Consider the following 26,123-nt stretch of genomic DNA (forward strand, 5'->3'; position numbering starts at 1 on the left):
AGGAGCTTTTGATCCACTTCCCTTTTAAAGTTGGATGAGCATTATCGAAACTTTGTAGAGCAAGGTGGATCAGAGCAGATATTGCAGAATAAGCTATTCTGATAAAGCTGTTATTGTTCCAGTGTTGACATTTTATTCCAGAGTATAATGACTTGTCTTCCATGTTGGGTGTCCACATAGTCTGAAATACCTGTCCCTGAATATTATCCAACTTAAATTACACACATTTAAAGAATCTCCCCTCTGCTCTCTGTTTGATTTTGTTTTTTTCTGGGGTCTGATGTATGTTAATGATAGACCACAGCATCTAAAGAATGTTAAAAAAATGAACACGGGAAAACACAGCCTGATTCCTTCTTCATTTTTCCAGGTCTTATGGTAAGGTGCCTATCACATCATTTAAATTATCTCTCTTCACCACCTGTAGAATGGAGGTAATTGTCCAGTTGATGTATTTAGGCTGTAAGCTTTTGGCTGCCAAGGGCCTATTCATGCACTGTGCACGTAGCACAGTGATACCTTGCCCTTGTCAAGGTCCCTGGAGGCTGCTATAGTACAGCTGCTACTACTGACACAGATAATGGTTTTACCAGTGCTGTTTGCACTGCCAGCTTGAATCCTTTGGTCAGGGAAAGCCTCTATCTTGACATTATACAGTAGGTTTAAAGCTGAGACCAGAGGATCTTCTGAATGAAGAAGATTCATTTGAGGTGTGGGGCACAGATGGGTTTGAGACTGTTCTCTTTCTGGACAGGGAAGTCTGAAATTTGACATGAGTTCAAGCCCAGAAGCCCTCATCCATATCCACAGACTCTGAGAAGTTTTTCTTCAGGTCAGAACTTCTTAGCTTGGCAACCACTCTGCTGAGATCAGTGCCGAGGATGTAGACAGCACTGTCTTGTTTTCCATCTGCCCGTCTGCCTCCATCTGTTGTTCCCTGCCTTACAGTTCAGACGTAAGCTCCTTGGGGGAGGAGACCTCTTTTTCTGATGAGTTTGTACAGCTCTGTATCGCAATGGGTCTCTCATCTGTGAGTGGCGCTCCTAGATGCTACTTCAGTATACAAGTTTAATATATATTGGAAGTATTTTTACGTAAAACCATGATAAAGGAATTCCTCCTCTCCTTCCATTACAGCATTTTAGCTTGCAGAAGTCTCTCCTCTGACTGTGCATGTGCAATGAATCTGAGCATGTTTTGTTGTTTCAGAGATGGTGTCATGAGACAATTGCCTGCGGTGGCTAGGAGATATTAGGAAGCAGCATTTTTACAACTTCCATAAAATGGCATTAAATTTGGCAAACTCATGTGCAAACAGCAAGAAGAACCCTCTGGGAAGGGTTGTTAAATGCCTTCGTCACTTAAATGCATTTAAACATTGTGTTTAAATGAAGGCAGGAGGAGTGAGATTAGCTCCCACTGTGTATCTCCCTCCCCTGCATTGCATAGTAAAAAGCATACAGACTTCTCCTTGTCAAAACCAATCGCCCTCCCATAACCCTCCTGTCACTTTAATGCAGATGAAAAGCAACAAAGCATTAATTAATTACCTTTAAAAAAGCAGTGAAGATGTTGGCAGCAGCAAGCACACTTGTAATAACATTTCAATGCAATTACATTTGAATCAGAATAGAAATTGGTTTTGTAGAATACTTTTCTTATCTGGGATATCCTAAAGTACTTCACAGCAATGGTTTTGATGTGGATTGAATGGCAGATGTGTAGGTAAACAGCAGCCATGAGAGCTCTCATACACCTTTGAGTGTATATCAAGGTGCTACAAGGCTTCTCTTTCAGAAAAATGCTATGGGTTCATTAGCTTGAACGAGATTGATCAGCAGGGATGAGCAGAAGGGATTTCTCTTTGACATTTCTCTGAAGGAGCCCAGAGGTTCTGTGACTAAGACATGAACTGGTGACCCTCCTTTCTTCCCCCTCTCTGACTCAGAAAACAAAGTGCCGTTGTCTGCTTTGCCATGGCATTTCTGCATATCACAGGCACAAAAGAACAATGTGACCCATGGAGACAGAAAATGCAGCAGGAGAAGCAAGCATGAAAGAGGCTTGGACATCGCTTAGCTGTATCATCTGCATCTTGTCTGAAATCATTAATGTCTCTAACCCTCCATGTGGTATATATGAAATAGCAAGTAGATATGCATCTCATAGGGTGGTTTTACCAAGCAAAGGAGGTACAGTACACTCCTTAGCAGATCCTCACAGTACTATGGACCTGGTAAGTAACGATGCTAAAATCCTGTCCCATGGAAACTGTACAAAATAGGCTCTTCTTATGTTCTGTGTTTGTACCTCAGCTTGTAAAGAACCAGGAGGAAGAGGGCTGCATCTCCAGGCTGTTAGGGGAACACCCATAATGTGTATCTTATCTCCTTGAGTTAGGCTGGTCAGGGGAGATGGCAGTGTGTCAGGAATACTCCATCTTTCTCTTAATAGTGCAGGGATTAAAGAACTACCTAATGAAAGGGGAATTGTGATGAAGGGGAATTATTGTGGCAGAGCTGAGGCCACAGCTGGATGCTGTGCAAGTCTGCCTGGGCCTGTGGATGTGTGTGCTGGGGGCCATTGGTGCTCCCAGCACCTGGGCTGGTTAGAAGACAGCTAGATATGCAAGTACTAACTGCACCTCTGATTGCAGTGTTGATACAGTCTTGGTTTTAAAGGAGGCTGCCTCTCATACTACTCCCTCCAGCCTCCTGTCATGCTTTCCTAAGCTGCATTCCCTTGTTTCTTTGTTTTCAGGAAAAGCCCTGTCTCACTTTAAAAACAATCGCATATAGAGCCAACCTCAGATCTTCCTGGTTTCCCAGGGACGGAGCTGTTGTTCCATAGCACAGAGTTCTCTGATTCCTTGCTCTCTGTGGCAAACACCTACTTTCTATCTCTGAGATTTTGTTGTTTGTCCGTTCCTCCTTTTTTTCTTTTTTTTTTTTCTCTCTGATTCTCATTATTCTGGAATTGAAGTGGAAAGTAATAAGAGCAGGACAGCTGTCTCTGTTCTTCCTGACCAGTTTAATGGGTCTGTGATTTCATCTTATAGCTGTTAGCACTTGAGTTTCCTTCCAGCTCTCCCCTGCCTCTCACCTGTATGTTGCGCAAATGCAAGCCTGTGTGCAGTGAGTGTGCATATTGTTCTGCACGTACAAAGGTGCTTCATAATGAGGAATATGAGAAATATTGTCCGCATAATGAATAATCCCTGGGCATCTATGAAAAGTTCTTTTCTACTGTGATGATGCTTCAAAAAAAACAGATTAGGAAGGTTATGCTGTAAGTATGTCATATGAACAGTTTGTTCTCTCTACTGTTACGAATTTCTCTTGGAAAAAGGGTGTTACTTTCTTTCCCCTATGCTTGTGGAAAACATGATCATCGTGTAACATTTGCTGGAATCTACCTTTCATAGGGAGACAAGGCCACTCTTCACCTTTGATTAGTCCTTCATTACATAATAAAATGCTCATGTATGAAACAGGAAAGAAGGAAGTAAAAGAAATTTGCAGTCTGGTGTTCAGGTGCTGGAACAATAAATGGTATTGTTTTGACATAGAACCTTATTCTACTTGGTCTTTAGGTTTTAATGATAAATGTGAAGCCAGTGAAGAATGGGTCCTGGCAGAAGGTCATATCACACATGCACAATTTATTTTGTTTATTCACATTATCTGTTTGAATCTGTTTCTATTTCCTTGTCTCTATCTCTCCTTTTTTCCAAAACAAAACTAGAAATGAACTTTAGGTGTAAAGAATCAGCTATTAAGCACATACAGAAAGGAGCAGTTTGTTAGCTTCAGTTAGATTATAGAGGGGAAGGGCTTGGGAAGGGAGAAACTTAAATTGCCAAAACACTTGCCTGTGAAGCCTTGTACTTATGCATTTTCCTGGGATTTGGTCCTGACTGATTCCTTACGTCCGGAATGATAGTCTCACTTTCAGTGGGGCGGGTGAGGATGAGCATGCTCTTCATGCAGCATAAAGTTCCTGTTGTTTGCACAGATCCAGCTCTGGAATGTCGGACTTACTTGAATATGCCTTGAATAAGGATGTCTTGTGGAGTTACCTTTTCTGTTTTACAGCACTAATTCCTTGTTTTCTTTTCCTTTACAGCTAGAACATATTCAGAAACACATATGGTATATGTAAGTAACACTTTTTTAATTCACTTTTGCATGCATTCATTATTGGTTCTGTTATGGGAGCTGATATTCTAGTGATCTCTCAAGAGAGAGACTGGAGTTTGAAAGCAGCTTTCACACAGGTGGGGAAAGGGGCAGAGGACAGAAAGGCATCTAATGTTTTTTTTTTTTACCCTTTGCTACTCATGTAATTTCATCTATATATATATCAAGCCAGGAGCTTTTTATACAGTGGCTAACAATTGTTTGAAGTAAGACATTCAGTCCAGCAACTTACTGTGTTAAAAAAGATACCTGCAAGTGATCAGCAAAAAAACCCCCCAACTAACAGCCATATTTAGTTTGCTATCCAAGTGCTACAGTCAATCCCTTGCAATACCTTCTTGACAAGAAAGCTTTCATTTGTTCCTTCTTGGCATCTTGGCTTTTCTCTGAAGTAGAAACAAAAATGATGATATTGATAAGTAAGCACCTGTGAACAAGAGCTTTTCTGTCTCATAATCCCTACTCCTTCTTCTTCGCAGCAAGCTAAGAGGCTGCTTCTGACCTCGTAACCTGTTGATGTGAGAGTAGTTCTGTGACTTGATTAAAAGCAGCAGTCTTGACAGTGAAACAGGAGGTCTGTGAGAAAAGTACGCGCCTGTCTAGTGGTTTGGGTATAAGGAAGATTGATGGCTTTTAAAAGTGACCTTGCACTTTGTGTAGCCTTAATAGTATTTCAAGAAACCTAAGTAAATAACATTTTTTTTTATACTGATGATAACCTAATCAAACTAAGGAAAATACTTCACATACTAAACAAGGAAATGATGCTTTGATACATACTTCTGGAGGTCAGCATACCTACAGGTTCCCCAGGTGGGTGATAAGGAAAGTCCTGCCTTCATAATCCTATCATTGCTCTTGGGAAATACTTGAGGATGATATGAACTGATATTTAAGCCTGCCACCAGGAAAAAAAAGCCCCTTTGTTTTGATTTGTTTTGTTTTCTCTAATTCTATCTTATGGGTAATGTTCACTTCTGGATTTATCTGACTTTGATAGGACCTGAGGGCATTCAACAGTTTGTTGAATAACATGTTTTTTTCTTAGTTCACCTGAAATGGTGGCAGCACTCTGCCCATGGCTTTTTCATGCTCTCTACAGTAACCAGTTGACATGGCACTTTTTTAAACCAAAGGAGGACTGGAGTGTTGTTTGCTGCAGGTATTTTTTTTTTTAAACTCTCATGGATAAATGTAGGAGAAACGGAGGGGGGAAATCTCTAATTATAATCTCTAAAATACCCCTCCTGTAATGTCTTACTAGCAATTCCAGAAGTAAATGCTGTTTACATCAGACTGGATAGTTGATCCCCTCTGCTTCTCCATGGAGTGAAATCAGCTGACTTTCTGTGCTTTGATCAGAACTGGAATGGGAAATAAAATGAAATGTCATTGATCGCTTGTATTATTATTGTAACCCTCCGCAAGATGTTTGCCTTGAAGTTTTCACCTGTCGGAGGACTGTTGTCCCAGGCTCACATGCACAATTAGGCAGGTGTTATTTCATGACTTTATTCTAGATTTAGAATTTGAAAATTTTTTTCTTTGCAGACATAAGCGTTTGAACATTTTCGTGTACTTCTGGATGAAGGTCAGACTCTCTGATGTCTGTAAACAGGTTTTTACCCCAATGGAAATGGCATGTGAGGCTGTTTTCAGAAGTAGAAACTGACTTTTGCAAAAGCAAGTCTCCCCTAGACTCCCAGTGTAGTCAATGCATAGAGAGAAAGGCTCTTCCAGAAGTCTGTTCAGATTGCCTAAAATGAAGTTTCTGCTCAAAACAGCTTTTTTAATGAGTCTCTTTCTCATTTTCTCTATACTGGCCATGGATTGACCTAAGGAGGTTAACCTCCTTTGGCTAAATTTAGTCTGTGAATAACCCTGCCACCTCCAGAACTCAACTACTTTCATCTGGTAATGTTTCACAGCCTCTTTGCATTCATTTTGCCTGGAAATATTGATGCTGACAGAGAAAGAGAGATTATAAGTGGCTGTTTTTCTCACATCTTTCATTTTTTCTTTATTTCATGTAACACTACTATTCTATGTAAAATCTTCATTCTTTGTCATATCTAGGTTACTGACCTGAAAGTTGTACTCAGAACATATAAGTGAGTTCACTTAATTCTTCAAATAAATATTAAGGCTACTGTAAAACTGAGGAAAAGATTTATTTAATTGCAGACTAGGCAGACAGAGAAAGAGGTCTTGAAAGTTGAAATCATCATTCACAAGCCTAAAAAAAGGAAAAAAGAAACCAAAGAGAAACCTTTCATCACCAACCTCCCGTTCTTCTTGCTCTCCCACCCAAATTAATTTAATGAGGTTTTTTAAGCCTTTTAAATTGAAATCATTTATTTTTACCTCAAGCGCAGGTTATCATAAATCAGCAAATAACAGTTATTTTTACATCTTTTTAATAAAGCAAGAGGGCAAATAAAATTAGCTCTTATGGTAAATACATACTCCTGTAACACTGAGTTATTGCCCTAATTGTGAAGGTACCAAATTTACTAAAATCTGAAAAAGAGTAACTGTACCGGTTCTGCTTTGCTTTGCACTGATGCAAATGTGCATCTTGGTGAGGTTCACGAGGAAATTTCATGGAGAGACTGAAAAAGTCCACCCTGGTCTGGAATCACAGCCATTGTAGGCACCTATCCTTGCAAAGGAGGATGGGTTTTAAAGCACCAATTACATTCATGTGAGCCTTTAAAAAATATACATGATTTGCAGTATTCATTGTGTGACATTGTTTGATGTCTGTGTGGGCTGAAATGCAACAAATTTGTCACTCTCTGCTAGACTGAGAATAGAAGAGGCAATACAGTCATGCCAATCACAGCCCAGATCCGGTGATTTTCATTTCCTGAAGCACTGAATTGCATTGCCAAATGACGAGGCACCTCTGCAGAATATGCTTGTACCTGATGAGAATGTGTGAAAATTCCTGACTATGTCTGAGGCTGACCAGGTGCAGGGCATAAGGAAAAGCCACTTTTCAGTACACAGAAGATGGCAAGCTGTGCTCTCTAGAAATGGCTCCCACTCTGATTGATATAAAAGAAGCTTGCAGGTGATATTCTGCTATAGACTAAGGCACCTAGTAGGAAACCCAGATTTTCTGGAAATTTTCAAAATCAATAATTCTTTTTAATCTCTTTAAAGTACCTTAAGGACATCTGCTTGTGATATAATGAATGATTAATTAAGTCAATACTTTTTAAAAGTGAACTCCAGATCATTAAAAAACAAAAACACTCAGCTGCTGTTCAAAGGTCCATCATGCAAGAATTTATCTTAATGACAAGGTCATCACTGGCTTTAATAGTGCAAGGTTATGATCTAATCATTGCTTATTACTTGCTGAGAGCTAGATCCTGATCCTAAGAGGTCGGAGTAGCTACCTCTTAAAGACAGGGCACTCGAGGAATAAGGTGTTTCTTTAGTTGAACAAGGATTTTTGAATCTAGCCCTTAGATTGAGGACCATGGTGTCATTGCAGAATACATAGACCCTTCTGCAAGACTCCAAGGAGGTGTCAGAAGCTGTTTTAGTGGTTTGACACACAAGAACGAATCCCCAGGAGCAGATTCTGTCTCTGTCCTGTATATTCTGCTTCCAGTCCCCTAAACTGAATAAAACTGAGCAGGGGGTGTGTGAATGCTCAGTGTAACAGAAGTGGGATCTGACCCATGTTGTCATGACCCACGTAACACACATCAGAGTCTGGCTCCATGACACGTATCCAGGAAGGGCTGAGCACATTTTCACTGCTTCAAGAGAAGATAAAATGAAAATTTCTGAGGAGTCTTTCTGCAAGTGATGTCCCACAAACATGGTTAACAGAGCAGATGCCTCACAACTGCATTTCAACTTAAATTGCAAGTAGCACCCAGCAATCTCCTGTGATTAAGGTGAAGCATGTAACTGTTCTGTCCCAGCATCAGAGCCCTGGCTGCAATGACATAGTATTGCCTTCTTACATTGGAGGAGATAATCTGCATTGGCTCTTTTTTTGGTGCACTGGCTGAGACCTTGAGCTCACGTGTATGATCCTACCAGCGTTGCTTTCTAACCTACCCAAGAAAAAATAGGTGCATTTGAATTGGAGCTCCTTTTTCTGTGTAGATAATTGGATAGCTCACATCTGAGCCCAGAGCATTTTAAGCTGTGTGAGTAAGTTCACAAGTTGTGTTCACCTTATTTCTGCCAGCGTCAAAAGGAAGAATCTCTTGCCCAAACACAGCCCCATAAACAGCAAACACTGACATCTGGTGCAGTTTAAATATTCCCGATTCCTGTTGCCCACCCTGGGAGCCTGGACCCAACAGTCACACATTTACATCACATAAAGGAAAGGGAAGACCTCACCCACAGAGCAGGAAAACCTCAACATAGCACAAAGCATCCATTGAGAAATAGAAAAGATTCAGGGCAGACAGTTTCTCCAACCAAAACACCGCCACCGCCATACCCACCTCTTTGGGTGGATAGAGTTTACATAAATTGCTTACTGCCTACCTAAACGAAATCAAAGGATATTCAGGGTGCCTGTAATATATATCATTCAGTCGGTTATAGATACCCTGACACCTTGACCTGTTTCTTACAGTCAGGGCCTTTAACTGCAATGAATAATCAATATTTCCTGAGTCTAGTGAATGGGATGAGATAATTATGCAGGAAAGCCTGTGTTAACTACTTTTAAAAGAGTAATATGCTCTACCACTAATGGTGTATTCCTAGGACTGCCGCTGACCTTGGGCATCACACTTGGGCCACAATTTTCAAATTTGCATGTCTGAAGAGAAGCAGAGTTTGTTGTATTTGGGCGTGTAAATAGACAGCCTGGTTTCCCCAAAAACCCTTTAAAGTGTGTCAAGTGGAGACCTGAATACTGAGGTCTCTTAATCACATTGGAAGCTTTAAAGAAAGAAATTGCTGCAATGCCAGTTGTAATCAGAATTGGTGAAAAACAGTGATGGTTTGTTCACAGCTCCTTCTTTGAAAGAGAATCATTCAGCTTGCACTTTTCAGCCTGATAACCTGAGGTCTGACCTGCTAATGAGACAGCATCTCTAAAACTGCGTAGTGTTTTGTAAATGTTTGGCATTAGGACGCTGAACAGCTGCTTAAATTACGAGGGCACTGGTAAGTGAAGTTCCTACTGCCTTTCTGACTGAACACAGACATTTCTCACTAAAGACCGAAATCCACAAGGTGCTGGTCACTCTTAGCCTTCACGGCAGTTTCTTCTGAAAAGAATATCTGTCTGGTTGTGAGCTCTGGTCTCTCAGTGGGAATTTAACAAGCTATTTCCATCTGTTGCTGCAGGCTGTGTTTCAGAGTACGGGTTCATTTGTGACTCATGTTTCTTTTCTCTCCTTCTTTCCCTGCCCCCTTTCTCTCTCTCGTCTTCTTTCCTCTGCAGAGGGGGTAAGAACGAGCCAGAACCAGAGCAACCAATCCCTCGAAAGGTGCAGATTCGTTCTCTCCCTTCCTTGGAGGATATTGATCCAGATGTGTTAGATAGCATGCACTCGTTAGGCTGCTTCCGTGACCGAAACAAACTCTTACAGGACTTGTTGTCGGAAGAGTAAGCACTTGCTCAGTCTTAATATCAGTTGGGTGTCCACGGGCTGGGATACTTATAAACCTGGGGAGAGGTAGAGATCACTTTAACATGTATCTTGCTGTGAGGGACCAGTAGCAACTTCTCACCCTCTGGCTGCTCATTTGCTAGTGAGGTGTTGGGAGCAAGTACTGAGCCTTTCTTGCACCGTGTGTCAGAAGCTCACAGCGTGACCAGCAACGGAGGCATGGTGCTGTCTCTTCCCTTGCTGCCAGGCAAGGTCACTTCCTGAAAAGATGGGCCATGCAGTCCGAATGGAGAAGTATCATTGCTCTTATTTGTGTTGGATATGCCTTTGTTGGCAAATTCTCATTTATTTCAAGCTTACGCCTGAGAGCTGGTGTACTTCCTGAGGTGTTAAGAGAGGCATGTAGTAGAAAGAGCACTTAGAGGCTCAGGAGACCTGTCTTGCTGCCAGTCTTGGTTTGGAGTTCCTGTGGACACGTTACCTTGTCTGTCCTGTGCCTCTGTTCTGTATGTGTAACATGGGAATCATATTTCCTTTTCTCACTAGCTGCTTGTTGGAGACAGCAAGATTCTCAAAAGCTTTGTGGGTTGTGTATCTAGCTGGCAGGTACATGACCATTTCCAGCTTATTTAGAATAACTGTAACTGTTTGTTTGATGAGAATGGTTTATCTACATGTTGATGTTTTTTCCTCTTCAAATTTAAAGATTTTTCTTCTTTTTTTCAGAGAAAACCAAGAGAAAATGATTTATTTTCTTCTGCTTGACCGGAAGGAGAGGTATCCTAGTCATGAAGATGAGGATCTTCCCCCTAGAAATGAAATAGGTACTGCAGATATGACCTCTGTCACCATGAACCCATCTCAACTAGTTCCTCTTCACCTTTTTTTTTTTTTTTTAAATATATACCCAAACCCTAGTATCACTGTTACCTTCCCACTGAAACGGTGTACAGCATTAGTGAGAATCCTCAGCCTGAGGCAGGCAGGTCTGTTCTGTGGTTAAACTCGAAGGCTTCATTTTTCAGGACATGTCTGTCTCACAGTGCAGAAACATCCAAGTTGGTCTTGAACCAGATCTTAAAAAATATCATGTGGACCCACAAGCTGGATCTGTGCAAGCAGATGAGGATTATAAGCAGTGTAGTCTAGTGGTAGAATTTTCTAATTACTAATCTACATGCAGTATTGCAGAAATGCTGCTTCTGGACTTGAGCTGGTAAGACTGTGTAGCATTGCATCCCTATGGAGTTATATATGTACACATTCTCTTTTCTGTAGGTAAATATATACACTGTTGAAAGTATGAGTAATATCACATACCTGTTTCTAGTACATACATCAAACTCCCATGTTTTTAGGCTATCTTAAAAAGACTTTTAAAGCTTAATATGCAGTAAGATTATATATCTTATAAAACTCTGGTGATACCACTTTATTCCTGAAGAATTTTTCATTAGTATTTTAGGGTACTGCTGATCGCCAAGGACTTCACTGATCTAGACAACAGAAAAAATGATTCCCTGAGGAGCTAACTATATAAGTGAATCTTGCTGTGCAGAGTGACAAAAGTTTAACTAATAAAGGATTACTCACTTCTATCAATAACCTGAAATAGCATTTTTACATGATAGTGTTGTGATTTTCAGGTATTGTATTTCAGAACTTTGAAGGCTAGAAGCAAAGTGCTCTTTATTTTCACTGGAAAGCGTGGATTCTCCCAAGCCTACAGGGCAGTGGTATATTGAACTGTAGGTTTGTTAATACTCCGTTGAATTATTACCTTATCCAAGTTCCAGGCTCCAGGCCCTATAATTTTGGAGGGAAATCTCTTCTATGAGAGAAGAGATGGACATTCTTAGTCAACACAGTAATTTTTAAACTCTTACCTGGATGGAGCTACAGAGAGCATGTTAGCAGGGATCCTGATGAAGATGGGTAGATGTGCTAACTGCAGGTCCTGTAGTCAAAAGCCCCTTGTTCAGTGCAGTTTGTCATCTAGCACTTTACTAATGAGCTTTTGACTCAAACAGATTATCCTGCAATGTAAGGATGCCATCGTCTTGTTTTAGAAATGCTTTTGTCATAAGAAAAGAAGCAAGGTGACTCTAGAATCTTCATATCTATCATGTAAGTGAATACGTAGCTATGCCCTAAATACATCATATATCTCTCTTCCACATGCCAAAGTATTTTCATGGTTTGAACTGAAATATTATGCTCTACTCTTGTATTTTTTTGTACAAGGAGTGAAAATGTTCCGCAACAGGGAAACACTACTCTGAATGTATCATTGTGCCTTATCGGCACATTTTAGACTCTTTGAGCATTATTCTTTGAGTGTTTGTAGGTTGTATTTCCTCTTCCATAGGGGGTTTCCACCTCCTTTGTTCCCAGCAGTATCTCTGAGAACATGGGGCAAGGTTTAATTAAGAACAGTCAGGCTTCTGATGAATATCTCGTCATTAGCCATTAGCAATGGCCTTGCACAAACAAAGAATAGCAGAGAAAAAGTAACAGATTTAATAACAGCAGCTTGAAGAAACCACATTCATGAGAGTTGTGCATTGCCTGAGCTCTTGCCAGAAAAAAAAAAGTGCATCTCAGAATATTTTGCTTTTTCCTCTTTCTTTGCATGTTAGGTCTCAGAAGGGATGGATGCGGGTAAAAATACGGCCAGCCCAGACTAGCACTCTCTTCTGGTCTCCCTTTTGTATGTTTTAGCTATATAAAGCTTTCTCAAAGGGCCAGGGAAGGGCCACCTTCACCATCTTTTGAGTCCAGCTCCATTTTCTTTACCTGAAAACACAGAAATGAGAAACTGCTCAGTAAAATGAATGAGTGTTAAATAATGTTTCCTTGAGGAAAAGGCTTTTGTGGAGTGGAGTTTCTTAATAAAGAAGGAGTTTCTTAATAAATAAAGGAGTTTCTTAACCAGAGAACAAGAGATTGGGCCAGAATAGCCATATAGGATATAGGTGCCTCATCCAAACTCAGAAGTTGAACCTTTATTTCCCACCTTCCAGATCAATGCCTTTATAATTGGACCATTACCTATGTGATTCTCTCTTCCTCTGTAAAAATCCTTAGGAATGGCTTCACTTTTCTGACGTGAAATAAAAGGAAAATGCATCCCCAAAACTATCACTGATCCAGACTAGGACTTGATTTTTTTTCCCATGTGAAATATTTCCAGAGAGTCAAGAAGAGAAGGTCAAACACCAGAGGTTTTCCTATTTTTAATTCCCATGCTTCTGCAAAATCTTCTACTGCTTTTATGTGACACCACTTTGATCTTTATGGCAGGATGGCTGTGTATTTAGCTATTTCTTTAGTATCTTTAGACTTGACAGTGATGACAGACTCAGTGCCCTGTTGTTTCTTACTCAGACTCGTTTAAAAAATATGTACAATATTTGCTACCCTCAGCCATGTATAGTGTAGGATTGTAGCCAATTTTAAAGAGGAATCAAATACCTTTGTTAGAAGCTCAACCACATTCATGCAAGTTTCTGGATGTATTTTCCATCAAACCTTTGTGAATTGCTGTTGTTGAATTTATTGGTGTGTTTCACCACGTGCTCTTTTTGCTTAATCTCTCTCTTTGATAGTTTAAAATATAGATTGGAAATCAGTATCTTCCAGCATCTTTAGCAGCAAGGACTGATATAAAAGCACCATTTAGCTTGTTAGCAATATACATCTCCTCCTTAATTGTTCTGTTGATTCCCTCATGGTCCCTCTGGCTACTGTCCTTCTCTCAAGCTTTCTCTTTCTGATGGCTGTACAAAACAGTTATTCAAGTCTTTAGCTAATTCCTCTTCAGATTTCTTCTTCCCTCTCTTTTAATGTCCATCTTATATTTGGCCTGTTACTTTTGTAAGTGTCACTCAGCTAAATTTCCAGTTGCTGAAGTCTTCTGTTTTGAACATGCTTGGATCAAATTGCCTTTTAAAATACTTGTTCATAAAATGTTTTTCTTGCCTTTTTCCATCTTTCTTGTTTAGACTCTATTATTAACTAACAGTGATGCAGTTTGAACTTACTCATCTCCATTCTTTTGGCATTAACTGCTTTCTTCATCTTCCTTCTTCTTCCTTCTTTTTCCTTTCTTTTATACTGCACTCTTCCACCTTCCTTTCTAATGTCTCATATCCCTCTGCAAAACTTGTATCAACTCTCTGTTGTTGATAGCAAACGTAATTACATTGTTGTTATGTGTGTTACTCGGCTCTAGTCACACTTCTGATGCCAGGAGTTGTCCTGTGGGATGAATCCTTTCTCATTCTTTGAACTTGTTTAAAGAAGCAGGAGTTTGAAATGTCTAAACCTTGTCCCAGCTTATTTTTGACTACTTATATGTGTGCAGCTGAAGTCACCCAGTATAACTGCTTTATTAGGTTTATCTCCCTTTGTTTTTCCCTTAACTTTATGCACTATATATTTTCCTAATCTGGAGGTCATTACCCCTACTAGTATTTTCTACTACCTTTTTATTACTGGACGTAGTTTGAAATGGAGTGAGATACAACTGCTTTTTTTCTAATTAATTTTTAACAGGAAAATTATTACCATTAATACAAAGAATATTTGGGTTATACAGTAATGGGGTCAGTTGTTATCACTAGCCCATTTGCATTTGAGCTGTCTTTGCTCATGCTCGTTGTTTCAAGAATAAGCCCTGCCTTAAAGGGATCTTGTTCTAAAAAATACAATGTAAGAGAGAGAAGAAACAAGCAAGCAGATGGGGGGCGTGAGGATGGCAGGATAATAAAAATAATACCATCAGACTAGGCAGTAGAGGTAGAATTGTCAAATGCAATATTACTGTTTTACAAAGGAATCCTGGCAGAGGAAGAAGCCTTAGGAGCTGGGCACTGTGAACTTCTTTCTAACTGCAGCGCTAAAAGATGCCTTTTTTTACAGGTGGTTACCCTCCGCTAAAATGTGTCTATAAATGGAGGCAGGGAACTGAAATAGCCCAACTAAAGAAAAGAAAATCCTTCTGTATTTTTTTTCTGCCTTCCTTCTTTTCACTGTTTTGATGCCATGAGAGATGTTAACAATAAAACATCTCAGCATGTCTGCATTTGGTTCTCTGCTTCACCATGGAGGTGTGTATGGTTTGGCAAGTCACCTAGGAGCACTTTCTGCAGTGTGGTTTGGTATCTAGACTCTTTTCAGAGCAATTTAGGTGCTCCTCAGAACTGCAGTAAATGTTTCTCAGCACCTTTAGGAATGAATTGCCTTTAAATATCTCATTCTTATATCTCAGTTTTCACTCTGCAAAGTGAAAGTAGCCCTTCAATACCTCATAGAAATGTTACACAATAAAAAGTGTAAAGCACTTCCGTTGCTATAGCAGTAAAAGCTGTATGATGACCTCTGAGATAAATTTTAGTAGCTCTCATTGGAGATTTGTCTCAGGTAGACAAGTATGTTTAATTTGTAATGCTGAAGGAGGAAAAATATAAAGCAGCAGGGAAAACCTGAAATCTAATCTTAAAGATGCAAAAAAAGGGTATGTTTTCAGAGGAGAATGCAATTCTGAGTTCAGAGTGTACTTACGTCTCTGTGTCACATTTAATCTAGCTACCAGGGACATCGAAGGCAAGCTCTAGCAACCTGCATACATGTACAGGATCCTTAGATGGCTTATACTCTGGCTAACAGGTTGTGCTATAGCCCATGCTGTCATCTTGTTATTACTGTTATCAGCTTTGTAAGGTAATTTCTGCAAGCTATCCTATAGTTGTACCTTTATTTTACAGTACTCGTACATTCAGGGCAGTAGCAGTGCTCCTTCTGTCTGTAGATGGATTGCAACTTATGTCTTAATGTTTGCAAATTTGGAAGAAGGGAGAGACTGCAAATTATCATCTCCATCACGAAGATACCTGTCTCTGCAGGGGAGGTGTGAGAGTGAGATTGTTGAGAGAGGATTTAACCAACCTGTGTAAGGTAAGTCACAGCCAAATTCAGCTGACAGCATTTTCTTTTCATAAAGATCCCCCCAGGAAGCGTGTGGACTCCCCAATGCTGAACAGGCATGGGAAGCGGCGGCCAGAAAGGAAGTCGATGGAGGTTCTCAGTGTGACAGATGGCGGCTCCCCAGTCCCTGCTCGCAGAGCTATTGAAATGGCACAACATGGACAGAGGTGGGTCTCTCCTTTACCCAGGAGTCCTGCCTGTCTGGGTTTGCTACCCCCTTTTATGTTATACATACCAAGAAGCTGTGGAGCTTTTCTATTCGCACCAGCACTCATTACAACTTCTAAGCACATTTGCAACGTGATCTGGCCACCAGCAGCGCTTATGCACACAGGACCAGAAGTCCTGCCAGGGGCTTAAGGTTTCTGTTTGCTTGCAGCTATTGCTCAAGAAACCACCACGTCCTCTGGGCAGGATTCATCTCACCTCTTTTTAATTGTCAAGAACATAGGCATTCAATCTAAGCTTGTGATACAGGCTGTCACTCTAGGCAATGGGGACAGATGAGGGCTTTGGAAGGTCTCAGATACATATGTCCTCTATTCCAACCATCCTAGATGGGATAAATTACCCTCCAGTTGTTCCTCTCTGTCTCCATAGCCTACAACAGGAATCTAGATGACTATCTTTGATTAGGTGCCTAGCTTCTGGGCACCCGAAGTTAAATGAGATGAACCCCACCCTCCATGTCATCAGAACAGCTTGAATCTGGAAAGCCTTGTCCAGGCATCTGTAGATGCCTCTAAAATGTGCTGTCAGAGCCAGCATGCATCTGACCCACATAAATTAGGACATGCCTGTAAAGCGATGGAATGTGTATAATTTTGCCTCTTTTCTATCAAAGAAAGTGTCAGTCTTGTGGAGAAACAGCAGAGGAAAATGGTGTCTCCTCAAGGCAGGTTTTGGGAGAGCAAGTGAACTGTGGAAGTTCATTTATGTGAACCGTGGACGTTGCTTCCTCGGTCCCTATGACTACCCTAAGGGAAGCACGTGCATTTAGATTCACACTTGCATAAATCAATCAATATAAAAGAACACTTCACATATATGTATGCTGGTCATGCTGTAACTTCTGTTTTAGCTTTATTACATGATTTTTTTTGTTCAGCTGTTAAGATCTGCTCAAAAAGAGCCTGCTGTGCCCAGAAACTCCCTTTGCTGACTGAGAACTGGGTGAAGAACGTGAAATAATTTCATGTCCAGAGGCCCCAAGAATTGCTGGAAAAGTTTTGCTGGCAACTGCTACAGTTCTACAGTGAGGAGAAAGTGGTGATTTACAGAATCTGCTAGGACTTACTTCAAACTGCACATGTGGCCTTGAGATACACTGCCATAAAGATTTTTCATTGTAGTGTAGGTTGGAAACCTGTCTTGAATATGTGGTTTGCTTTGATGTGAGGTCTGGGTGAAGGAAGTGTTCAGGACAGGGTGTGCTCAGTGTTCCCCATAGGCCTCAAAGTGATAAGGATGAACACAACACTGACAAACAGTTGCTCGCTCCTTATTCAGCTTGCAGTGTTTAATCTGGTACCTGGTAGATGCATGGGTCATGAAGTTCCCAGAGCCAGACAGAGGTGAATCACTTTCCCCCACCCCAAGGCTGCCTGTGAGTTGCAGTACGCTGCAGCTGTTTACAGTAAGTGTCCAACTGGGCGGAACAAATAGGATGTGTTAGATTGATCCCAATGTTTTCTGAGAGCTGACACCTTCTCTTCCAGCTCTCAGCTTTGAGTTTGGATTCCAAAGTCTGAAGAGGCAAAGCTGTGTCTGCTATCCAGAGTATTTCTTTTGCTTTTAAATGTCTCACTCAGTTCTGCACATGAGGAAACAATTGAAGTCAAAAGGTCTGAGATGAGTTCAGAGCAGAGACATGTCCAGGCTACATATCAGTAAAGAAGGGCTTTGGTTTAAGGAGGAAGTCAAACCTGCCAGGCACAAAAGAGATACAGGGCAATACATACCACAACTCAGGGCTGGACATAAAGGTGTGATTAAATGTGGAGAAAGGGATGTAATAACACCATGACTGATGATGGTGGGCTTGGTAGTGCTTGTTTTGGAAGGGGTTAAAGGGAAGATGTTATTTTACTCCATGTGTGAGCTTCCATAATTCATACCATCCACATCCACAGATGACAGTGGCACATTTTGTGTTGCTGGCAGCACAGTCATTTATAACGTGAACTGGCTTCATTAATGAACACCACTGCATGGGGATTGTTAGGGGACGATGCATTGCTGATGGGGCACCATCTGTCAGAACAGTCGGTAACAAAATTACAAGTGCCTTCCACCAAGAGTGGGTGATTTTTAATGGCTAGTCGCATATTATATTCCATGAAATGACCCATTGATAGTGGATTTTACAGCAGTAGGGCTTAGATAACAGAAGTGGATGCTTTTTTAAGAATGACATTTTTTGGTCTCAACAGATGACTATTCAGTGCTTTTATCCTACAATACTAGGAAGACAGGGAGGTGGACCATGGAAACAGGTCTCCTGTTTAGACACAGATGATTTGTGTAAACATCTGGAGACACAGAGCCATTGCTTCTTTCTTGAGCTGGCAGATATACTCTTCTAACCAGTGGGCAGAACACACCCATGTGTCTTGTGATTTCGTCCTATTGTCCTCTTTCCCAGCAGTAAACAGATGTTTGCTTGCATAAAAGGGATTTATGTTATAACCTCTGGTTATGTGTGTGATGAACTGTGCTCTTGGTAACCATGCGGGGACCCTACAAGTGTCTGGTCTTGGCTTAAGGGCCTATCTTTCCATTGAGATTTGAAACTTGGCAGCCTTCAACCCTACAGGCTGAGAAAGTATTAAGTGAAAATCATAGTCCTTCAGTGACTTAATTTTGGGTAATGGAGGAGGGGAACTCAGCACAAAGGCTGCTTGTTGAGCTTACAGACTCCTTGAAATGCTTCTGCTGACCTCTGCAAGTGTTCTCCATTGGGTCTTTGTATATGGCAAAGTTAGTATGCACAAACACCAGCCATCCTAAAACTGGTGACTAAGTTTTGTTAATTCTTGGTTTTCCCTACTAGTTGTCAACTAAACGGGTTCATAATTACATCTTAATTGCTTCTGCTGTTGTGGTATCCACACCTCTCAGACTATCTGGTATTTCATTGAAATGTCAAAAGAAAAGAGGTAGGTTCTGAGCTTAGTTTAACACCAGCTAATTTGTCCCTTGTGCCAAAGTCACACAGACTAGGAAGAATTCCTTGGGAGATAGAATCCCTCGGGGATATACCAGAAATTTTCAGCAGCTCTGTTGAGAGAGTCCAAAAACTGTTCTAAAATGGGCTTCATTAACTATTCATTTTCTTCTGGTTATTGAAGTGGATAGCTTGCATGAAAGATCAGCTAACATTAGGAAGCAGTGTTCTGTGAAACAATGAAGCATATTACCAGTGAAACATATTACAGAGAGCTGCCCCTTTAGCAAAACATAGGGAATTTTGCTTCTAAGCTTCAGGGACTCATACCCAAGATGATAAAGAAGGGCATTTCTCTATACACTGAGTATAGGGAAGAGAGTTGGGAGTAAGTGGTAATGGACCCTACAAATTAGAATACAAAATGGATTACTGTTCCTCTAAGAGGCTCTATGGTCTGATTTTAACCTTTTCCCAGATTGTGCTTAGTGTTGAAGTCTTCTAGAAAAGTCTGAGTAATGAGCGCTTTGCAATTTGTGCCTTCAGGCATGTTCTATTTTCCCTGGACAATGTGACAAAGTAGATGGTACCTGGGTTTTCAATTGGATAAAGGAGAGCAGGGTTTACATGCTTTATGTATGGGGGGAGTCACCTTAGACCTCAGAAGTCAGGGGAAGATAACGAACTTCAGCACTGTGTAGGCTTGAGCCATAGTTGGAAAGTAAAAGAAAGGTTTTTCAGAGCATTGCTTAAAAAGGGGAGGATGGGTTGGGGGGCTGGGTGTCCAGCATTGCTTCAGGTGACTCTCTTTTGTAAATGTCCACACTAGTAACTCTGTTTTCTCGCTTTGTTCCTGCCATAGTAAAACAATGTTCAGTAAAAGCCTGGATATCTCTGAAGCCAATCCCAAATTCAACAAAGAAGAAAGGTATAAACACTGACAATATGTTCCTCTCCTCTACCTCACTGCTGAGACCTTAAAGATGCAGTACTTACCTTCTCCGTGTGGGGACATAGCTGTTCTCTCTTTAGAGAGAAACAAAGAGGGTGGGATATTTACAGCCCCACACCACATATATTTTTGTACAGTACCATTCATTTGAGGCTATACCCAATGCAGCCTGTGACTGTACCAACGTTTTCCCCACTAAAATTTCATCCTACTGCTACTTCTGGTTCAGTTCTGCCATGAGTGAGGATGCCCAGGGTAGAAGACATATTTGCTAAGACTGCTTTGGGAAGGATTGGAATATAAAACACTAGGAAAGCCCAGAGTGCTCCACTCCCAACACTAGAAACAGCAGCACAACTGAGTCAGTGACAACAATGGTATGAAACTTTGGAAATCCTGTCTGACAGAGAAAAATATTAAATGCCTGTAGGTAAGAGACAAACTCCTTAAGACTACCCTGGCTGCACCAGAGAACACAAGAGGAAAAGATGATTGAAGATAGAGTTTTTGGAGTATGATTCCAGTCTAGCAGTTCAGGTGACAGATGGTGAAGAATAACAAAAAGGGTAACTCCCAGCTGTGAATAGAGGCACAATGGAAGACATGCAGGCCACCAGATTTAGGGAGTATAAGTGGACCCATGTGGGTCCATGAACAAAAAAAAAAAGTTTAGACTTTTGGGAAGGTTTTTAGTGGACATGTTGTTCCTAAAATTTCGGTCTCAGAGGAAGACAATTCTTCTCTAATGTTAAAAGCTGGCATCCCAATGGATAATTCTTCATCAAAATGTAATCCTTACACATTTTGGACAAACACTTAGCTTACCCAAAGGTTAGGAGTATTCCATATGATTCAAAAAGGGGGGAGCAGTGGGTTCCTTAAAGGAACCTATGGACTTGGCAAACCATTCTTCTTTCCATTTCCCCTTTTAATAGAAACCTTTCTATTTAAAGATAAATGTGGCCTTTAAGCCTCAGGAGACTTGTAGGATGTGTGCAGGACAGCCCCTGTTTTGGCCTTTTGCAGACTGAGGCAGTCCTTTGTGGGCAGCATTTTAAGTCTTGAACCTGCCACAATGAAGAACATTGTGCATCTGCAGGAGAGATTGTGCCTCATGTGGTGTGTCAAGCACCCTCTTTAAGATGCCAAGATAGGAACAAGCATTGGACCCAAACTGTTAGAAACCTCTAAGTTTCACAGCCATGAAGAAGTAGTGGTTATACAGTCTTTAGTGGCTGGGCTTTCCTGAACTATTACCATAGACATGAAAATTCCTGTTCCTTTCTCTGATTCCCCCTATATGTCAGTTCTATTCTTGAACATGTGGCACTTCTTGTACTAAAAGTTAGTCTGAAACTACTCTGAAGATGAGCTTTTCCACAGTAGTTAAAATTCAGGTCCAGTAAGAGAAGTGCAGAAATTTTGTCTGTGACAGGAGAAGGGTCTTTCAGCAGATGTTCCCAGCACCATTCATTGTCCCTCTGTCCTTCTCTAGCAGCTGCTACAGCTGTGTTAGGAGCAGAGGAAATGACCCTTCAGTAACCACTGGGGGAATTTCTTAAATACACATGGGCATTTCATGTTCCCTTTCAAAGGTGATATTTTTCAGAGTACAGGAAGAGAAGGTTAGGGCACTGCACAAGGATTACCCAGGGTCCTTCTCATTGAAGGACCAGGCTGATTTTTGGAGGATCACATGCGCTGTGGTCTTACCTCCTTCCCACTTCTAAGAGTTAGGATGAAGGACCTCAGCAGTGGGAAAGTGAGAGGACCTGGATTCTGGATCTGCGCACAGCCACATGAACGAAAGGGATAGGCAGCAAAGAGAACCCCAGCAAAATGGGGCCAGCTGATCATGGTGGTCATTAAATTTTTGGCCAGTGTTTAATTATCCAACCTTATGATGTCTTTTTTAAAGGAATACTGCATCTTTAAGGGTCCCTTCCCTCTAGATGCACATGGTTGTCTTAGTAGCTGAGGCCACTGTCCCTTTCTTTTTCTTTTTCTTTCTTTCTGACTTTGTCTTTCACCCCCTCTTTCAGTGCTTCTCTTCTTCTGTATCTGGGTTGCTGCAGCTCCGTAGTTCACTTGCTTCAGTATTGTAGGGAATGCACATGTCTGCGCTTCTGGGTCTATTGTGTCCTGGGATTGTTCATTTTTTTTAAACCTCATTTCCCTCTTCCTTTTCCTTATTGTCAATTTGCTGTCCATTCTCTTTGTTAACCTCTTCAGTGCCTTCCCTGTTGGGAAAATGACTTGAAAGAAAAATTAATCAATCTTCTTGCACCCATTCTATTTACATTTTAATATTCTGCATGTGTGAATATGGGTATATTTTCTGTATAAATATACACACACGTTCCAATATACAATGGGTGTCAATTTGCTCTTCTCAGTTACATCACTGTAGATAGTTTTGTACGGGTACAATTGAGGACAGCGTTTGTCCCTAAATATATACACATATATGTATTTGTATATATATGCATTAGATCTTACCCAAATTTGCACTCCAGACCGAAATACAAATGGAGTGTCACTCAAACACATGAAAAAGAACTTACTGTAATGCTTCTTTCCACTTCTCTATCAATGCGTAGCACAACAGCTTTTTCTTTCTATTCTAACTATGTTTTAATTTTAACTTTTCTAAAAACTGCCTTGCGTTGCCCAGCCCAGCATTTGCAATGTTGATGTAACCAGAAGCATGGCTAGTTGCACTGAGCAGTAAACTGAAATCTACTGGGCATATATTAAATTTGGCATTTCTGTTGGTGACCGTCTTGTGGAGAATGGATTTTCCTCACCCAGCCAGAGGTAGTTCTGGCAGCTTGGGAGCCTGTTATTGAAAATGGAGAGAATGAGAGAGAGAAAGAGACAGAGAGGAAAAAAGCGCTGCATCCGACTTGAAAATAATTTGGCTTAATAACACACCAGATTTTTTTTATTTCTAATCTAATCTTTGTTAATGTGAAAAGGTGGTGACACTTTCCTGAGTTTGCTTACCTGCACCCCTGAAAACTTAATAGTCTGACTATTCTTTTCAATTTTGAATGCTTTGGTTAGTAGTGAAAAATTAAGAATACTGAAGTTTTTGATTGTTGCTACGCTTCAAAGTCAACAAGCCAGAGATTCATTCTTCTTTTAGAGCTGCTGTTTCAGACTCTTTTCAGCACAGCATTGATTTATCCTCCATTCACATTTGAAAGATTTTCTTTCCAACCTTTAAGACCCAGAAACTGAATTTATTTTAAATGAAAAATGAGATCCTGGAGCACAAGATGGCATCCACAGAGATAAGTGCCGGGTTGCTGAGCTGGTATGTTCTAGCTGATCTGAATTCCTGACTACAAGACCATCATGACTAATAAGCTAGTATCAAAGCAGATTCACAGCTTGAGCTACAATCTTGTACCCTGGGCTCCCAAGCTGGCTCAGAAATGCATGCTTTAATAACCAATACGTTTCACAGTCATTCGTGGCAAAAAAAGTACTTCTTACCAGGCCAGCTTGGGGGACAGAGGGACACTACACTGAGCAAAGTGGGGACAAAAAGAACAATTTCCTTGATAACGGTCTGATATAACTGTGCCTTATGTAAGAGGCAGAAAAGAAATGCAGCATGAAGTATGAACCCCATTGCTCTGCTGACTGCTTTAATTGGGATTTGGCTGGGAATTTTTTTTTACAACCTTAGTATGTCCCTCTCCATATTCCCCAGTGCCAAAGTTGGATGTGTCTGCAATATTGTGAGCAGGACAAAAGTTGTTTTCTGGTAAATGAAACTGTCCCCCTAGTGTTCCTGGTCTCTGAAGATGTAGGCACCAGTGGCAATAATTATGACCGTTCAGTTCTCCGAACAGTATTTCACTCTGCTTTTCCTACTCTTCTCTCCACCTGCCTCCACATCCCTCCCTCTTTCTTTCTTTCTTTCTCTCTCTCCCTCTCTCTTCGTTTTCCCTTTCCGAGGATGGCGAGTGCTGATCCATTGGGGTAAGCTCTAGTTTTGGATTATTCCTGTTGCGGGACCTGTTGTATCTTGTAGAGAAACTTTTCATTTGCACTTTACAAATACAATACAGGCTGATATACTTCAGTGAATGAGGCTTTACAGCAGGGACAGAGAGAGAGAGAGAGAGAGATGTGGGAAGAAGCATTTTTGGTGCTATTGTGTGTGTTTGTGTGTTTTTATGTTGGAGTCACACTCCATATAATTTACTTTTGGGTTCTTTTTTGTTCTCTTGTTTGTCTCTATGTTTCAATGTCTGTGGGCACAGAGAACTATCCTCATACACTGTGCAGGTACCAGGACACCTTTTGAGAATGAAACCCCCTTCTCCGTTTAGCGCTTTTTATATCTGTTTGGTACCCTCCAGTTAATTTTGATCCTAAGCTATCCTTTTTTCTTCTTTTTTTTAAGATGAAGCTGAATCCCATCCATGTTATTAAAAAAATGCTGGGTATTCCCTCTCTTTTTAGTATGTTTTCTTAAGAGGTGAACAGATGGCCCTCGAGACAGACAAAGCTCTTTATTTTCAATGAAGAGGATATAGGTACAACTAGGAATGCAGTCATGCTTCAAATTAAAGTTCCATTTATAAATACTTAACAGAAGGAGAATATTTTATTAATAAATGATTTAATAAAAATATTGTAATAGATCACTACAGTCTACAGCAAAAGCTTATTGAGAGGGTACATATTGAGAAAGCTAATTAGCACCAGTAACATTTACTTCTCATGTTTGTAGCATGCTTTACTATTTATTAATTCTTTCTAAACCATTTATAAATGGAACTTTAGTATAATTGGCCAATTATAAGGAAGGTGCTGCTGTTTAACATCACCCTCTGTGTGCGCTGAAAGGAAGAAGAGGTGTGTTACCAACACCTGCAGTCCTTTCTCTGTAGTCTTTGTAATGCTTCATCTTACAAGTGGTTATTACCATGAGTAGACCTTCTGACTTAAGCATAAGTATTCCCAGTAAGAGGTGTTATAGTTAGTATTATTTGCACCGTTGGGACTGTAAGACAGTGGAGCATCAAAGGTATTCTATTCGTATTCCCTAGATCAGGGAGCAAGGAAGCACAGTTTGTATATTTTGGGCACCCAAGAGTAATAGTGATGAAATGTTGTAATGCCTGACTGCTCACCTATTGCATATTAATTCAGGTCATTTTCAGGGGTCCCATACCCTGAAATACAGTTTAGAATTTTTTGGTTTTATTTGAGTGAGCAAGCAAAGAGGAGTATCAAATTCCACCCAATTTATGCTTGAAGTGAATAAGAGGTTGGCTGGATATTTTGGGAATGACTTTCAAAACTACACATGGAATCAAACCAATTCAAAATTTCTAAGGCATTTCACCCAGGGACAGAAGTCTGATGCATTACTGCACGCTGCATGCATGCTGCAGGCTCCCCTTCTTGGAAGCATGGCTCCAGCTTGACCAGCTAAGTGGCTGTATTCAGCATCCTGGTAAAACTGTGCTATGAAAGCAAGTTCTGCTGGGACTGCAACAAGGTACCAAACTCCCCTTTGATTGTAAGAAAAATTTCTGTAAGATGGTTATTCAAAGAAGAAACAAATGCCAAATCTGACCCAAATGCTTAATGCTGGCTGTGAAGCCTTTATACTCTACTGGTGTGTACTAGCAGATGCACTGTTTAAAGCACTTGAAAATTAATGAAGGGCTATATAGAGGTGCTCTGTACATGTGCTATATGTGTAGTACGGTTACCAGGTCAGCTGTGCTTTTCCTTCTTGTATTTCTCTCCGCCTGCACCTCAGCAGTGTGAGGCTTCAGCCCTTCACCTCTTACAGCTCTCCAGAAATTCTGCAGTTCTCTGAAACTAGCTGGAAACTGGATTCCAGCTCCTCAATTTCACCAGTAAGAGACCACTGGTCTAACGTGAATTGGGCCTCGCATGGCTTCCCCTTTGACAGCAGCTGGCTAAAATGAGTAAAAAATGACTTTAAAACAAAGGACCTTTTAACTTTGATATTTTGAAGTATCAAATAGATTGAATAAGGTATAAAATCATCACATCTACAAACTACAGCCCACACATGCACATTTCATTTCAGTCCTTGGCTTCTCTCTTTCATAGCTCAGATGTCTCCAGATTATTGTCCGTCTATGAGATGGGAGGAATAGCCTGCAATGGTCTCAGTGCCCACCTTATGTTTAGAGTGCCCTCTACATCTTCCCCCT

At 40.7% G+C, this 26,123-nt stretch overlaps 1 protein-coding gene across 1 annotated transcript in view; it reads left to right on the forward strand.

The window, feature by feature from the left end:
* Nucleotides 1-26,123, forward strand: part of BRSK2 (BR serine/threonine kinase 2) — a 331,200-nt gene that overhangs the window by 265,960 nt on the left and 39,117 nt on the right. Inside the window, exons 9-12 of the mRNA XM_009288666.2 lie at nucleotides 4,126-4,157; nucleotides 9,634-9,798; nucleotides 10,529-10,626; nucleotides 15,807-15,957. Of these exons, the coding sequence (XP_009286941.1) occupies nucleotides 4,126-4,157; nucleotides 9,634-9,798; nucleotides 10,529-10,626; nucleotides 15,807-15,957 (446 nt within the window). The remainder of the gene's footprint in view (nucleotides 1-4,125; nucleotides 4,158-9,633; nucleotides 9,799-10,528; nucleotides 10,627-15,806; nucleotides 15,958-26,123) is intronic.

Source organism: Aptenodytes forsteri, unplaced genomic scaffold, assembly GCF_000699145.1.
Source record: "Aptenodytes forsteri isolate BGI_AS27 unplaced genomic scaffold, ASM69914v1 Scaffold8, whole genome shotgun sequence".
Taxonomy (NCBI): domain Eukaryota; kingdom Metazoa; phylum Chordata; class Aves; order Sphenisciformes; family Spheniscidae; genus Aptenodytes; species Aptenodytes forsteri.